This window comes from Sminthopsis crassicaudata, chromosome 2 (genome assembly GCF_048593235.1).
Source record: "Sminthopsis crassicaudata isolate SCR6 chromosome 2, ASM4859323v1, whole genome shotgun sequence".
Taxonomy (NCBI): Eukaryota; Metazoa; Chordata; class Mammalia; order Dasyuromorphia; family Dasyuridae; genus Sminthopsis; species Sminthopsis crassicaudata.
The window spans coordinates 523,218,660-523,234,932 of record NC_133618.1 but is presented as its reverse complement, the minus strand read 5'-3'; the positions used below and the strand labels follow the sequence as shown (position 1 = coordinate 523,234,932).

The 16,273-nt window shown below is 32.9% G+C and overlaps 1 protein-coding gene across 5 annotated transcripts in view; it reads left to right on the top strand.

The window, feature by feature from the left end:
- DMXL2 (Dmx like 2) overlaps nt 1–16,273 on the top strand; it is a 140,025-nt gene that overhangs the window by 35,486 nt on the left and 88,266 nt on the right. For all 5 annotated transcript variants that reach the window (XM_074294514.1, XM_074294513.1, XM_074294511.1 and 2 more), the window contains exons 5-8: nt 996–1,143; nt 1,718–1,784; nt 7,247–7,422; nt 9,627–9,810. In XM_074294514.1, the coding sequence (XP_074150615.1) occupies nt 996–1,143; nt 1,718–1,784; nt 7,247–7,422; nt 9,627–9,810 (575 nt within the window). The remainder of the gene's footprint in view (nt 1–995; nt 1,144–1,717; nt 1,785–7,246; nt 7,423–9,626; nt 9,811–16,273) is intronic.

The following is a 16,273-nucleotide window of genomic DNA, read 5'->3' as shown; positions in this document are numbered from 1 at the left end:
CTTTTCTGAAATCAGCCTGCTAGAATGAAAAATTTTAGATAATTATCTCCCCAGCTAACTTCTACATTTATTGTTAATTTAAATATCTCTGAGACAGAATTAAAAACATTATACAAAATGGAAAGAAAATTCCCGCCTTTGGTTTCCACATGTATTCCAGGAAATTAGCATCTTTAATTTAAAAATATTTGAAACTTCTACAAAAACCTTAGTAACTGGAGAACAATGAGGAATCCTTAGAGAATGGTTTTGTATACTGGAAGGAACCCTGAACTTGGAGAAAAAAGATCTGATTTTGAATTCTCTCTCACTTGCTGGCCAAATGACCCTGAATAAATCACTCAGTTTCTGAGCTTCATGTTCCCTTTTTGTAATGTTGAGATTATAGTGACAGTTATGAAGATCAAGTGAGAACATAGTGTTTTATAAACAAAAAAAATTATGCAAATGACTTCTTATTTTTCAATGCCATAAGCTGTGACTAGGAAGGCTTAGTTGAGTTTTAATAAAGTCGTATACAAAATCAATCTTTTTATTTTGTATTTATACTTCATAATGTTCTCAAGACATATGAAAAATAGGTTGAGGGATATTAGGCTTTCTGTGATTTTTGACTAGACTTTGACTAGTAAGTAGTTTGTCCTACTTTCAGGTGAGTCTCAGAGAAATAAAATAGTCTCCCAATTTCTTTCACAAACTGAATTCTTTCCTAACAACAAACATTTTTCCATACCTGGACTGGAGAGGTGAATTTTGTAAAAAATCTTTCTCCTATTGTGGATAACACTGCCTCAATTAATTCTCTAATGTTAATTATAATGAAAACATGTTGTAATTATTGTATGTATTTTTCTTTGTGGATTTAACAAAATGGCTTTTAGAATATTGTCTTTTATTTTCCTACTATATCCCCTTTATTTTATCTTTTTATGTGTTTTAAAGGCATGTCTAGATGAAATCACATTGCATATTCTTTAAATAACTTCAATTTTCAGGTAACAGGTTGTTAACAGCAACTGATTTGGTACAGTTATGGGCTCCTCCAGAGAGTGACATTCTAGAAGAAGAAGAGGAAATTGATCAGGTTAAAGATAATAAAATTCCTCCTGTTTTAAATGATTGGAAGTGCATCTGGCAATGCAAGTAAGTTAGCAAATCTGCTTCTTTTGTAGTTGAAATAAATGATCTGTTAAGGTCTCTACTGAAGTTTATCAGTGGGTAGATGATTTTATTGATTTTTTTTAATAGAGATGTTCTCTTAATATAACTTGTAATTTTGTGTTGCATTTTATTTAGATATGTTAATCCAAACAGTAATGTTTCTGGAAGTAGACAATCTGTATTGTATTTGATTGTTCTTCATAGTTATAATGATAGCAGTAGCCCTAGTACTTTTGTTTATGGATGGGGATATGTGTGTATCAGGTTTTAATTATGAGGGGTTGGGATAATTGAAGTACTATCAACAGTAATAATGAAGTAAAAAATAGGATGAGGTTAGGAAGAGATGAGTTCAATTGTTGACACGTTAGATTTTAGGGGCTTGGGAGATCTGAGTGGAACTTTTCTATAAGTATGATGTTTTCTTCTTGATAGTCAGAATTAAGTTTTGATTATTGTTTTATTTTAAGAAATATTTATAAAAAGTCGTATTTTAAGAGAAGCAAAAAATGAAATATGCAGCTGTGTGTGAAAAAATTTTATCTTCATTTCTTAGAACTTCAGTATCTGTACATTTGATGGAATGGTCCCCTGATGGTGAATATTTTGCTACAGCTGGAAAGGTAAGGGTAAGAACAAACCCTCAAGGAAATATAATATTAAAACTGTGATTATTCCACACTTGGCAAACAAAAAGCAAATGTGCAAGAATTATAAGTGCTTTGCTTTTCCTTTATCGTGCTCTTCCTTTTCTGCAATTCTAGTTCCTCCCTCCCCCCCCATCCAATAATATTACCTAATATTTGGTTTGCCTGACTTTATTCTTTTAAGTGATTTTAACTTTTAGCAGTTGTTGAGTTTAAAAAAAATGATTTGAATTAATCTGTTTTAGCCACGTTGATTAGAAATTCAGATAGATGCAAAATTCTCTTTGCTCAAATGCACATAAAACTGAGAATAAAAATTAGAACATTCTTCCATCTAAGAATATTTCCGGAATCATTGACTTCTATTAATTTGCAGTCTTCTTGAAGACATCTTTATGTTTCCCCCCCCCGCCCCCCAGTGCTTAGCCAAGGGATTTTTATACAATAGATGTTCAATAAAAAAGTATTTAGTTGTATTAAGTGGTATTTTAGACCAGGAATTCTGGGGATATATTTTGATCTGCTGTCTGACTGTCCTTGAAGATTTTCTAGGTGCCTTATATAAAAAGCCATTTTGCTGTATAAGTAAGGGCTCTTGAGACTGTCATATGGGACTCTTGGGAGAACTCTTTCATTATAAAGATTCTGGTGCTTTTGATTTAGACCTGGAAGGTGAAGTTCCCTTTCTGAACTTTTATAAAGAGCTTGCTTATATATGGGAGGGAAAGTACCCATGACCATCTTGGAAGGTGTCTGTGAAGCCTGAAAACTCCCAGGCCATTTGAAGCACTTATTTCCCTAAGCTAACCCCTTGTGGAAGACCTTGTTTAACTCACTGAAATATAATTTCAGTATTGGGATCATGTGCTCAGATCCTATTGCTATTAACTATCTATTAATACAAAGTACTGTGTTAAAGTCCAGGGTCTATCTGAAACTGTTTTTCATTGAATTCTGGTATGATAGTTTTCCATTTTTAAAAATCCTATATCAAGTTGTCAAGAATATTCTTTTAGAGCATTGGAATTTGTCCTGGAATAAATGCTATGTTGAGGATCATCATAGGATGATAATTCTAGAGCTGGCAAAAATCTTAGAAGTTATGTCATTTAATGCCATCTCCCTTCTCCTCCCCTCCCCATTTTACAGATGAGGAAACTGAGGTTCAGGAATTTTTTTTTCCACATTTCTTATGTCATATTGAACTAACTGAATATTAGGGAGAATGCTGAGTGTAGGACCAAAAAAATGCCTGGTTTCTACTACTGTACCTTTTTAATTCATTTACTATGTAAATGATGATTTAATTGCTGTCTTTTTTTTTGGTAAAGTCTTACTTATAGTCTTCATTTTGGTGTGTAGAGGTGAGCCTTTGTTCTTTTATTTTTAATTTTTTTTTTTTTTTTTTTTTTTTTTTTTTTTTTTAGTTAACAAAAGCTGTAGTATTATATTTTGGTTCCATTAGAAATAGAGCTTAGAGGAGGTAACAATAGGTGTAAATACTTCTTTAAAAATATTTCATAATTTCAGTTTTTATAAACTGTTTACACAAATGGGAAAGAAATGGTCTCCTGGAAATATGGACTTGATACTTAAACCAAAACAAGTCAAAAATAGAGAAAGAAAACTAGATCAATATCCCTAATAATTATTAATAAATTTTTTAAAACTAAATTAGCAAAGAATCTACTGCAACTTATCAAAAAGATGATGTGCCCCGACCAGGTTGGATTAATACCAAGAATTCAAGGTTGGTTTAATATTAAAAAAAAAAAAAAAAACAACTAGAAGCATATTAGACAAAATTAGTAGCAATAAAATAAAAACTATCAATCAATACAGAAAAGGCTTTTTGATAAAATACAGCACTCATTTCTGGTAAGCATGTTGAAAAGCATAGGAATAAGTAAAAAATAAATAGGAAGAAATAAAAAAGGAATAAAAAGCTAAGAAAAAGCAATTGAAGAATTAAACTTATGTAAAGGTACTTTTTTTTCAGATGTTACTTAGATAACCTTGACATAAAATCTGATTAAAACAAAAATTTCACCAAAGTTGTAGAAATAAATCTATATTACAAAAAACAAAACAAAACAAAAACAAATCCCAAACCCCAATAGGAACAGATAGAAACAGAAATTTCATAAGAATCCATTAGAATACAACTGTAAAACGTTCTTTATGGAAATAAAGAATAGTCCTAAATAATTGCAGAGATATTAGTTACTCTTATGTAGGCTGAGCCAATATAATAAAAATGACAATACAACTTTAATTATTCAGCATTATATCAGTCAAATTAAGCAAAGGATTAATTTGCAGAACTAGAAAAAAATAAAACCCAAAGAATTTCAAAGGAAATAATTTTTAAAAGTGGGAAGGGAGGGGAACTAGGAGAACTACTATACTGTTACATAGTGTTCTATAAAACTCTCATCAAAAGAATATTTAATTCTTTTTTAAAGATTTAATTTAGGGGGCAGCTAGGTGACTCAGTTGATAGAGCACCAGCCTTGAATTCAAGAGGACCTGAGTTCAAATCTGGTCTCGTCTCAGACACTTAACACTTCCTAGCTGTGTGACCCTGGGCAAGTCACTTAACCCTAGCCTGGGGGGGGGGGGGAGAAGAAAAGATTTATTTTAAAAGAATGTTTAATTTTGTTGAGAAACTTCTTTTGGGATGAAATCATGGTTATAAAATTTTTCATATAATACTAATTATTACTCTCATATGTATATATGTTTATATACATCTATATATATATAATTTTTTTTTGCTGAATATCTATATAATTTGAGTTTTATTCCCGTAATTCCTCCAATGTGTTTATTAGCCATAATATTGTTGAGAAAATTTTAGTTTCACTCTGAGTCTTCTATTGATAATATTTGAAGAATTTTTTCTTCTGATATTTTCAATTGTGTTTTTAAAAAATCCTTCATTTATAAAAAAAATTAAGACATTTTTTTGAGCAGTTTTTCCTAATCCCAGTTTTGTTTTGAAAAGTAATTGTGATTTCTTTCTTTTAAATATTTTTTTTGCATTTCTAGTGCTGCAATTTTTTCATTCAAGAAATATTTTTATTAATCATCTCCTATGTATAAATACCTACTTAGGCATTGAGAATAAATACAAAAATTTGATTAAGACACAATCCTTGCTCTCATGGAACTTATTGTTTGACAATAGGATATATTACACATAATTATATAACAATAATCCACAATAAATTCCTAAGTATCATCTTGGCCTGACAGATAGATTCATCTGCATTTGGATAGGAATATCTAGATTCCAGTCCTGTAAATCATTTAGGCTCTCAGTGCCCTGGATAATTATTTAGCTTTTCCCAACCCCTCCAAAATCTTATTAATTTTACAGATCTATCAACTAACTTGAATATTTCTACATATAAAGACTGATAAAAAAGATGTTTATATATGAAACTAATAAACCTTTGTGTAGTTTGTTCTGATGTTGTTTGAAAGGAGTGTTTAGATCAAAGATCCCTTTTTGGTTTTTTACTTTGCAATTTTTTTAGAAGTAGGAAAGCTGAAGAGTTGCTGTAATTCTTGCTGTGATGTAATCTTTTTGCATATACTTTTTAAGAAGGTGACCAAGTCGTAGTCCCATGAAATTATATATTTTTTCTCCTTTGAACACATTAACGAAGTCAATTTTATCCAATACTTTATTTACCTTTCTGAGTCTCCTGAAAGACTATAAATTATTCTACTTTTCATCTACATCTGGTTCTTTTCTTCTGATTTCATTTAAATTAAAATTTTCATTATGATAGTTTCCTTACTCCTACAGAATTGGGCAGATCTATATGATTTGGAATACTCTCTCTCATTTTCTTTTAGCCTACTCTATATAGACATATAATAGGGTGAAGGAGGCCATTTAGTACTAAAAGCCTTTTATAAATTTCATTCCTTCATGGATGGCTATAATTAAGTAATTTATGATCTTTATGCTTTGAAGTGGTACATACTAGTCTTAATAAATATTTATTGACTGACATGATTTTTTTTAATGACAGACAAAACCTCTTGAGTCCACATTCAAAGTATTTACAGCTTGGTTGATCTTCATAGCATTTGCACTAAGATAGCCTTTAAGAACTCAGCATCAAATCCATCCCTTGATTAGCTATAGGAATTTTGTGTCTTTTATTTCTATAAAACTTGCTGCCTACAATTAGATTGTATTCCTTTTGAATTCAGTGACTGTAATCTCTTAATATAATGCTGAATGGGCATGTACAAGTGTGCAATAAATGTTTGTGGATTTAATATATTGCTTCTTAGTTAAACTGTTGGAGCTTCAGAGAGCTCTCCTTGCTCCTTATTATCAATATGGAGATTCTGGGGATCCCTTAGCAGTTTGAGGATGAATAGAGGTACTTATAGTTTTGGATAAACATGTTTTGGGATTGGAGATGTTGCATTAAGATCTTTTTGGTTAAGAAGGAACTGAAAGGCCTGGCGTATTGGGCTAGTTTCTTTCAGTTTGCATCTGCTCTGCTTATGTTAGAGGAGCCAAGATGATCTGATTGAAACAGATGGTGCTATTGTGATCTAAAGCTAAGAGATATTTTCTGCCTCTGCTTCAGTGATAAAATATCCTTCACTAAATACACATGACTCAAACTCATATCTTCCTTCATGACTTTTAAAATCATAGTTCATTAAGTACTTTGATTAGATTTTTTAGGGACTAATGTTTTTTAAACATGGTATTTTAGGATTATTTTCTCTGCATTTCAAATTTATTTTAGTTTTAGAATCAAGGGAATCTTGGGAGAGTTTTAAATGATATGTATTTTTTCTTACATGAGACATCCCCCTAGTTAAATCTTGGTCTTTGATATTTGTATGTCAAGTGTTCACCCAGTCATATCTGTTTCCCTAAAGCTGTACTTTTTGCCTTGTTAGCTGTCAGTCTTGAACTTACATGTTTATCTTTTTCTTAAAATTGTGCGTTCTTCAAATAACTTTTTTCCTACTTCTTCCTTAAAAAATTAGAAATGGTTATGAGTAAGTAATAGTGTTAGTAAGTAGTATCAGAGTCATCTAATAGTGTTTTTCAACCATTATATTGCATTGTACTAGATCTTCCTGTGAAGAATTCTACAAGCCTTTTATTTGCTTGTAGGGTTCTTACAATCATTTAAGAAGAATCTAGTTAGTTTTGATTGTTTATACTATGTAGATTGTAGTCTTATTTAGTTAATTTTAAAATATTCTGCTTCACTAGAAGATTTATGATTTATGCATGTACAAATTAATTTTGGAGAAGGAAATGGTAAACCACTCTAATATCTTTCCAAGAAAACCCCAAATGGGGTTACAAAGACTAGGATATGACTGAAATGACTGAACAATAACAACAACAACAAAATTCATTTTTTATTGGTTTATCTTTTTTGCAGGATGATTGTCTTTTAAAAGTGTGGTATCCTATGACTGGTTGGAAGTCTATTATACCTCAAGAGCATCAAGAATTGAAAAAAAGGCAGATATTTACTAACTTTTCCTTTGTTTATTTGGCACATCCTCGAGCTGTTACAGGTTTTTCATGGCGTAACACTAGCAAATACATGCCCAGGTTAGAAAACTGTTTACATTTGAATGTAAAATAAATGCTGATTTCTGTTTTTTCAGTGCCTTAAAGGGTAGAGTTTCAAATAACAGGAAAGCACAAATGATGAGAAATGAATGTGATATATTAGGTTAGCAACTTAAAGCATTGGATAAAGGTTAAAGGATAGATATCAAGGAATAGAGGAAAATAGTCATTATAGTTTCCTTATCCTAGACAAACTATAGAATCTTTTCAAAGGAAATATTATTCTGATGGTCTGATATCTTTAAAGGTATTAGTTAAATTTGTTCATGAATACCATAAGGATTGCTAAGAAACAGCTAACATATACTTTAAAAGATTTTCTAGGAATCTTTTCACCAACCATACCTGAGAAATTAGAGATAACAGTAGGAAGTATGGAATGAAAATAAATTACTAACATAGATAATTAAGCAGATTGATTTTGTTTTTGAGAGGCAATTGGGTTTAAGTGACTTGTCCAGAGAGGCACACACACACGCACGTGTGCGCGTGCATGCTACTAAGTATTAAGTGTCTGAGACCAAATTTGAACTCAGGTTCTCCTTACTCCAGGACTGGTGCCATTGTGCTGCCCTTGCAGATATTTTTTTAAGATAAGGAGAGAAGGATTTTTTTTTTTTTTTTGGAAGACTCTAACAACAAGGATATTGGAGGTGTGGGGGGGTGGGGAATTGGATGTTGGAGTTTCAGTTTTTCTAATTTATATAAATAATGGGGAAGCCACTATAATTAAAAGGGGTTAGGGAGTACTTCCAGTAGAAAATGGGGTTTAATGGAAGTCAAAGAGGCCAGTAGTCAGAGTAGAGGAGGGAGACTATTCTAGGTGGGGTGGATAAAAAGAGAAAATACCCAGAGGTAAGAGATGGAATATTTTATTCATTGAACAGTTAGGGGATAGTGTTGCTAGATTAAAAAATATATGTCAGAGAGTGAGGTATAAGAAGATTGGAATGATAGGAATGGTCTAGTACTTTGAATGCCAAACAGGGCATTATGTGTTTGTTCCTAGAAACAAGAAGCTTCTTGAGTTTGTTGAAGAAGGAAATATGATCAGATCTGTGCTACAGGAATATTATTTTAATGGCTGAATGGAGAATGAAATAGAGTAGAGAGAGACTTGAGGTGGACACAGACAGACTACCTTCAGGCTATTGCAATAATCCAGATGTGAAATAATGAAGACCTGTGGTAGAGTGGTGATAGTGTCAGAAGAGAGAAGGGTGGGGAGATGTTGCAAAGGGGAAATCCCTAGGTCTCAGCAGCAGCTTGGATGGTGAAAGATTGAGGTATCAAGGGTGTCTTTGAGATGGCAAGCCTGAGCGACTGAGAGGAGAGTGTTGCCCTCCATAGGAATAGCGAAGGATCTGGGAGGGATTAGGAGGAAGGATATGGAAACTTTTTTCTGCCAAGGACTATTTGGAGATTCATAACATCATTCATGGGCCATTAAAATTATCATCTTATAGAATTCAAGCAGTGGAAGGTTGTTGTACCTAGTTTTCAGGTCATCATTGCCTGCAGTTGTCTTAGCAGATAATTTGGCAGCCCTTATACCATATGAGAACTAGACGTTCCCCATCCCTGCTCTAGTAAACCTAGAGAGAAGAAAGCATCAAAGAGAGTGATCAACAGTGTCACAGCTTGCAGAGAGGTCAAGGATAATTAAGTAAAAAGTAATTGGATTTGACAACTAAGAGATCATTTTTAATTTTGGAAAGAGTAGTTTCAATGGAATGATACCGAAAGCCTTATCTTGGAATATTTTGGGAACTTGGGCTCGGCTATGGCAGCTGGACCTTGCTATCTGGATTATTCTTTCTTAAAAGAACAGTTAACTTAGTAGTTTTATGGCAAAAGACTGTGTCTCCAAATGACTTCCCCTCTTTATAATAGTATATGTTATCTTCACAAGAGACAATTGCGATGCCTGAATGAAACAATATAAATTCATCACCACAACTGGGAAAAACCTCATTTCTGATAGTTATTGCCTTTGTAAGTGAAGGATCACACCTTAGGTTATTTAATTGATGATGACTAAACTGATGAGATAAAATTGTATGTGTGTTTGTGTGTGTGTGTGTGTGTGTGTGTGTATATCTATGTAGTAGTATATATGGATCACATACACACATATATTCATTTATATATGGTAATCTTGGTCTGTTTCTATTTTTTTTCAGGGGTTCTGTTTGTAATGTGCTATTAACCTCATGCCAGGATGGCATCTGCCGTCTGTGGGCAGAAACCTTATTACCAGAAGACTGTCTTCTGGGGGAACAGATTTGTGAGACGAGCACTTCCAGCATTGCCAGTAGTCTTTCTCATTCTGGAAGACAGAAAGATAGAATACAGCATGCTCTCGAGGTACTGTGTTGTTTGTGTTGCCCTCGATACTTGACAGGTGTGTGTGTGCACACACGTGTGCACTGTTTAATAGAAAAGGATCTGATGGGAAGTTCACAAAAAAATCTGTACACAGAACTTGCTATGTATAAAATTAAAACAGTCATGGATTTTAATCTTTTTCATATTTCTAAGAGCACACTCACTTGTTTACATATTCTTGACTTGTTGAGTGGGATGTTTATTAACACAGCGCTCTGAAATGTAGCTTAGGTATGTACTTCTATCACTTATTTGCTTCATGGCCATAGGATAAGTCATATAACTCAGAATGTGAGTTTTATCCTTTATAAAATGATGTGTCTATAAATACCTGTCTTGCTGAATCATTGTGGGGAAAATATAATTATGCTAGTCTGATGTCTTGTGTCTTGGAGATGATCCTGGGGTCTTGGAGACTGTATCAGTAAAGCCTAAGCCTTGGAAAGTTCTACCAGTTGGAAAGGCTTTTAATAGCCACCTACTCATTGGCCATATTTCTTTTTTCTGAGCCTTGCTAAGTTTGGAGATACCATAACCAGGTTGACTAGAGGGTGATAAATTTTTGATACTGCACCTTTCAAAGGTCAGTTACTAAATCATTTTTTATTTTCATTAGTCATATTTGAAAGCAAATGTGATTTTTTTAAAGATAAGATTAAGATACTCTATTATATGTTTATTAGAGGTCCTTGGAACTCCATTAGAATTATTTGTTAAGCTGATTGTTAATAAACATCAGCAAATCTTTTACATATTCAATGGAGATTAATTGCATCATCCATTTTAAGCACCAGATAAAGTTAATACAGAGGGACCAGCTCAGAGTTAAGAAGAGATTTGTGTGTGAAATTGTAAAATTTAGTTACTTCTCCTTAGCTACAGCACTGTGTTTAATACTTTTCATTTCTGGTGCTTCATTTCCCTTCATGGATAGCAGAGTATTGCCACAAAGAGAGAACTTCAAGATCTTTGTAGAAATCTACCCCATCTTTACCTTGGTTAGTTTGCCTGTTTTTCTAGCTTTGTGTTTATTACTCTGAAGTATTTTCTTGTTATACCTGTTTTTTCAATGATACCATAAAGCAGAATTGAAATAGATGTTTTCACCTGACTTGTCTGATAAAAAACCCTTCAGACATTTCCCAGCAATATTTTATTTTATGTTTATAAATAGTTTTATTTTTTCCAATTAATGTAAAGATAGTTTTCAGCCTTCATTTTTTATAAGATTTTTGAGCTCCAAATTTTTCTTTTTTCCTTCCCCTGTCCCTAAGATGGGGTTACACATGTGCAATCATGTTAAACACATTTTCACATTAGTTATGTTGTGAGTGAAGAAACCATAAAAAGAAAAAAACCCCACAAAAAACCAGAAATAAAAACCACTGAAAATAGTATGCTTCAATTTGCATTGAGTCTATAGTTCTTTCTTTCAATGTGGCTATCATTTTCCTTCATGAGTCTTTTGAAGTTGTCTTATTGAGAAGAGCTGAGTCTTATCATAGCACAATATTGCAGTTATTGAGTAAAGGGTCTAACTTTGAAACGGGTACACATAAATCCATCAACATGGGAGTTATTACATAAGCACATAACAATATAGCACAGGCTAGTAGTGATATAACAAATAACCTGAATCAACATGAGGAATTACACATGTCCATAAGTCCTAGAAATAGTCCTAAACCAATCCATTTTCCATTACTTCACATGTGTAGGGAATCCACTAATTCCTGCAAGTTTTGAAGTCCTGCATCAGTCTTATTATGTGATAAGGAATCCCGTGATTCCTGCAGATTTTGAGGTTCTGAAGTTTATCATGTCTCAGGGAATTTATTGATTCCTGCAGATTTTCAGGTCTTGTATCAGTCTTATCATGTTTCAGAGAATCCAATGATACCTGCTGGTTTTGAAGTTCTGCAACAGTCTTGTCAACAATTTTTCATCTCAGGGAATCCAATGATTCCTGTAGGTTTTGAAGTTCTGTAACAGTCTTATTATTAGCCATGCTCTTTCCGTGTCGGATGTTTTTTAGATCTTCTCTGTTTCGAGGTTTTTCACTTTTTTCTGAAAGTCTCTCTCCAATGGACAAAGTTCTTGTTGGCACCCATCTGATTCCTTTTCCATCTGTAGAGATACAAGCAAACCCTCTTCCCCAAGCAGTTAACCTATCTGGTTCCTTCCATTCACCACTATCTGGATTTCTCCACATCACCTGGCTATTAAGGATAGTGGGGCTGCTCGCACTGGACACTGCCCTTCTGGTGGGTTATAAAACCTATCTGCCGGAGCCAGTGCATATTTATCAAAAATTAAAAAATTAATCGTATAGAGAGCTAAATTTAGAAGTCCTCTATGCTCTTTCCACTTTATTCTTTTTTCCTTTTTCTTCTCTCTCCAATTCCCCCAAGCAGGCTACAATTAAGGATGACTATATTTATGTACACACACACACACACACACACACACACACACACACTTTAAAGTCATTTAGTCAATCAGCATTTATTAAGTGTACTGTGGAATGCTAAGAGAGGCAAAAGATACTCTTCTACTCTGTTGCCTGCTTCCTTCCTAATGGTACAACCTTTTTTACTCCTTGTGTAGAGGAGGGAGTCTTGTGATTCACTGTCATTGGTCTCTTTGCAATTCTCAAACAAGATACTCCATCTCCTAAATCTTTGCATTTTCATTTATTGTCTCCTATGACTGGAACTCTTTTTCTGCTCATCTATATTCCATGTGAGCATTTGGACAAATGCTTGTTTGTGACCCAAGGAATTTTGTGCCATGGAATGTCCACAAGACAATTTTAGCCTGAAAATTTTCAAAGATACACATGTCTTAATCACATGATTACCTCAATTTGGATCCTCTTAAACATCACATTTTGAGCAAAACTGCTCTAGCCTGATTGGACTTGCCAAGATGAGTGATCTGTAAGGTGCATCCTCAGATAGTTAAATGAATTGCACTCATCAGATGGGTTACTTAGAGTTTTAATTTAATTGGTGGAAAAAAGTTTAAGCAAATAGTTTTTATATAATTTATTAAAAAATTGCCAACAACTGAATTTTTCTTCTTTTTTAAATCCTTTTTTAACTTAGCATTTTACTTTTCCCCAGTTATATGTAAAAACAAATTTTTAAACATTTGTTTTTAAGATTTTAAAATTTAAAATTTGTTTTAAAAATCAGATCCTTTCCATTCTTCCCTTCCTGTCTCCCCTCATTGAAAATACAATCAATTCAATATAGGTTATGCATGTGTAGTCATACAAAACATTTCCATAATAGTTGTGTTGTGAAAAAAAGCATAACCCCCCCAAAACAACAAAACCAACAGCAAAACCTTTAAGAAATACAAAGCAAAAAAAAAAAGTGTTTCAGTCTGTATTCAGATACCATCAGTTCTTTTTCTGGGTATGAATTGCAATTTTCATTACAAGGCCTTCAGAGTTGTCTTGGATCATTGTATTGTTAAGAATAGTTATGTCTTTTACAGCTGATTGAACATCTTACAACACTTGTTACTTTTATACACAATACATTTCACTTTGCATCATTTCATGGAAGTGTATAGGTTTTTCTGAGAACATCCTGCTAGTCATTTCTTATAGCCCAGTAATATTCCTTCATAAGCACATACCACAATCTATTCAACCATTCCCCAATTGATGGCCATTCCCTCAGCTGCTAATTTTTTTTTTGCACATAAAGGAGTTGAATTGTATATTGTTTGCTCCTAGTTTTTTTCAGGTTTCCTTTTTTAAAATTAACTTAAACATTAAACATAAAAGAAGAAGAAAACAGAAGAGTGAGATTGTGAACTTAATGTTTCATAATTTTTTATAATGTGTATTAAATTTAACTATGATAGTTAAAAAAATTACCCATCTTAACTATATACCTTTTGAACTTCGGCACTCTTTGTAGTTTTAAAAAATGTTTCATTGATACTTCTGTTTTTGCATCTGATACTGTTATTTAGACTCTCATCCTCACATAGAAACCTTTCCTTTTAATGAATAACTATAGTCAAGAGAAAGAAATTATCACCACATTGTTCATATTTGAAAATATTTATTTTATTCTGTAATTGTAGTACATGGTTATTCAGCCAAAAGGATAGTAGACCTGCTTCATTATCAGGTTTCTTATGTCATACATAGTTGGTCACTGAATGCATCAGTTTTGAAATGTTTCAAAATTGTTTATTTTTACATTTTTGTCGTCATTATATAAATCGTTCTCCTGCTTTGGTTCACTTTTACATCACTCATATTAGTATGCCTAGGTTTCTGTGAATTTTATTATATTTGTAATTTATCACATTCATTTGCCACAATTCCAAGTTGATGGACATTCACTTGTTTCTTATTATTCTCTTTGCTACTCTGAAAAGTACTGATATAAAAATTATATCAATCTAAATATACTTTTTTGACCTCCTTGGAGTATAAATGTAGTATTGCTACTACTGGGTAAAATGGTATGTACAGTTCAGTGACTTTTTGGATAATAATAATAATAATAATAGCTTGTATTTACATAGTTCTTTAAGTTATGTAATACTTTACAAATGTTACCTTATTTTGTCCTCACAATAAACCCAGCATGTTAAGAGCTGTTGTTAATCTCCATTTTGCAGATGAGCAAACTGTGGTTAGCTAGCCAGTGCCTAAAGTTAGATTTGAACTTTTGACTCTAGGCCCAGTATTTTGTCCGCTTATCACCTAGCTGGGATTTCAGATTGCTTTCTAGAATAGTTGGAGTATTTTACAACTCCCTCAGTAGTTCATTAGTGTCTCTGTCCTTTTATAACTCCTCTAGCAATTGCAATTTTCATTTTTTTCTCACCTTTTCCACTTTGATAGGTGTGAAGGAGGATCTCATATTTATTTACTTCTAATTAAGATATACTAAAAAACCATATTATCTACCAAATGGTTTAATTATAGTGGAAAGAGAGGCCCTGACACATTCCCATTTGATTCTGTTTAGGATAAACAGTTCAGGCTCCACCTTTTCTGTGAAGTCTTTCCTTATGGCTTCTCCCCTTAAATCATCTTGTGTGTATTTTGTACATTTTTTTTAGAAAAAATTGTTTTGTGGACTGCCCTACCAATCAAAAACTTTTGGTTTTATTCTAGTGTCTTCAGTCCTTAACACAGTGCCTGGTGCATAGTAGGCACTTAATAAATGTTTATCAATTGATTGTGGGTCACTTGCAGTTTTGAATCTCTTGAGATATCCTGGTATTCTATGATTCGTAATTATTTGCTATCATTTAGAGAACAAAGGTGAGCTTTTTAGGTAAGAGAACATAAATTATTTATTGTCTTGAGCTGTGGCTGGCTCTTATCTATAATCAACAGAAGAATAATTGTGTCTAATATATCCTTGGACTTTATCCATAACAAATGGGAGATCTACTCAAGTGCTTTGTTGAGGAGGAAGCTAGTGGGTTCAGATATATCCAGTGTTCCAAGGGGGTATAACTTTTCAAAAATGTTTTCTTTTTACCCATTTTGTTGCTTTGCTTGCCAAGTACTCTTGATTTCATACTTACATTTCTATCATGTCACTTTTCTTCAAACAAATTAATGTTAACTTATTTCATACCCTGTATCCTATCTTTTCTGGATTTTATTATATCTTCCTGATTTTTAGGGGGTGATGGTTCTTTTCCTTGACTCTATCTTTCACTTTCCCATAACCTAGTCACAAGGGAAATAATGGAGCAAAGAAAGACACCTTCTGATAATCTTTTTAAATGCAGTTGTTTTGAATGCTAGGACATTCTGTTTTCCCTAGCATGTAGATATTTATTTTGTGATAAATCAAGTTATATCTTTTACAAGGAAGGTCAGAGTCCTCAGTAGATAGTCATACCCCGTGGATAACATTTTCAGACCTTGTCTAAAATGTCAGTACCTTGTCCTGGCTTTGCTCCAGTAGTTACTTGAGGTCATTGTTACTAGATAGAATATCAAAATTGCTTCTCCAGGTGACTAGATGAGAAAAAAAGATTTGTAGCCTTGGACATGAGGAAATTAAATTTCTGAAAGCTAGATCTCTTATGAATAGATGTTAAAGACTGAGAGAAATGTTAGGTAAGGCTTTATTTTTAAATTTTTTTTGAAACTTCTTCAATGCCTTTAAAATGTATTTCTGGTTCCAAAAATCAGATAGCTGTTAATAATAAGCCTGGAATTGGACTATTTTATTTGGGCTGAACATAGTTCAGTTCTTCATTATGGGAAAGATAAGGACTTTCTTGTCTAGCTCCTCCAGTGACAAGGACTCAAGAAAGGGTGATATCAGCCTGTTTGGAGCACAGGGTAATTGTAGTCATGGGTCATACAGTCAATCCTTAGCATTTTTGCATTTAGCATCTTTTGTGTCTTCAAATATGATTTTATGCTTACTTTCACAGTAGC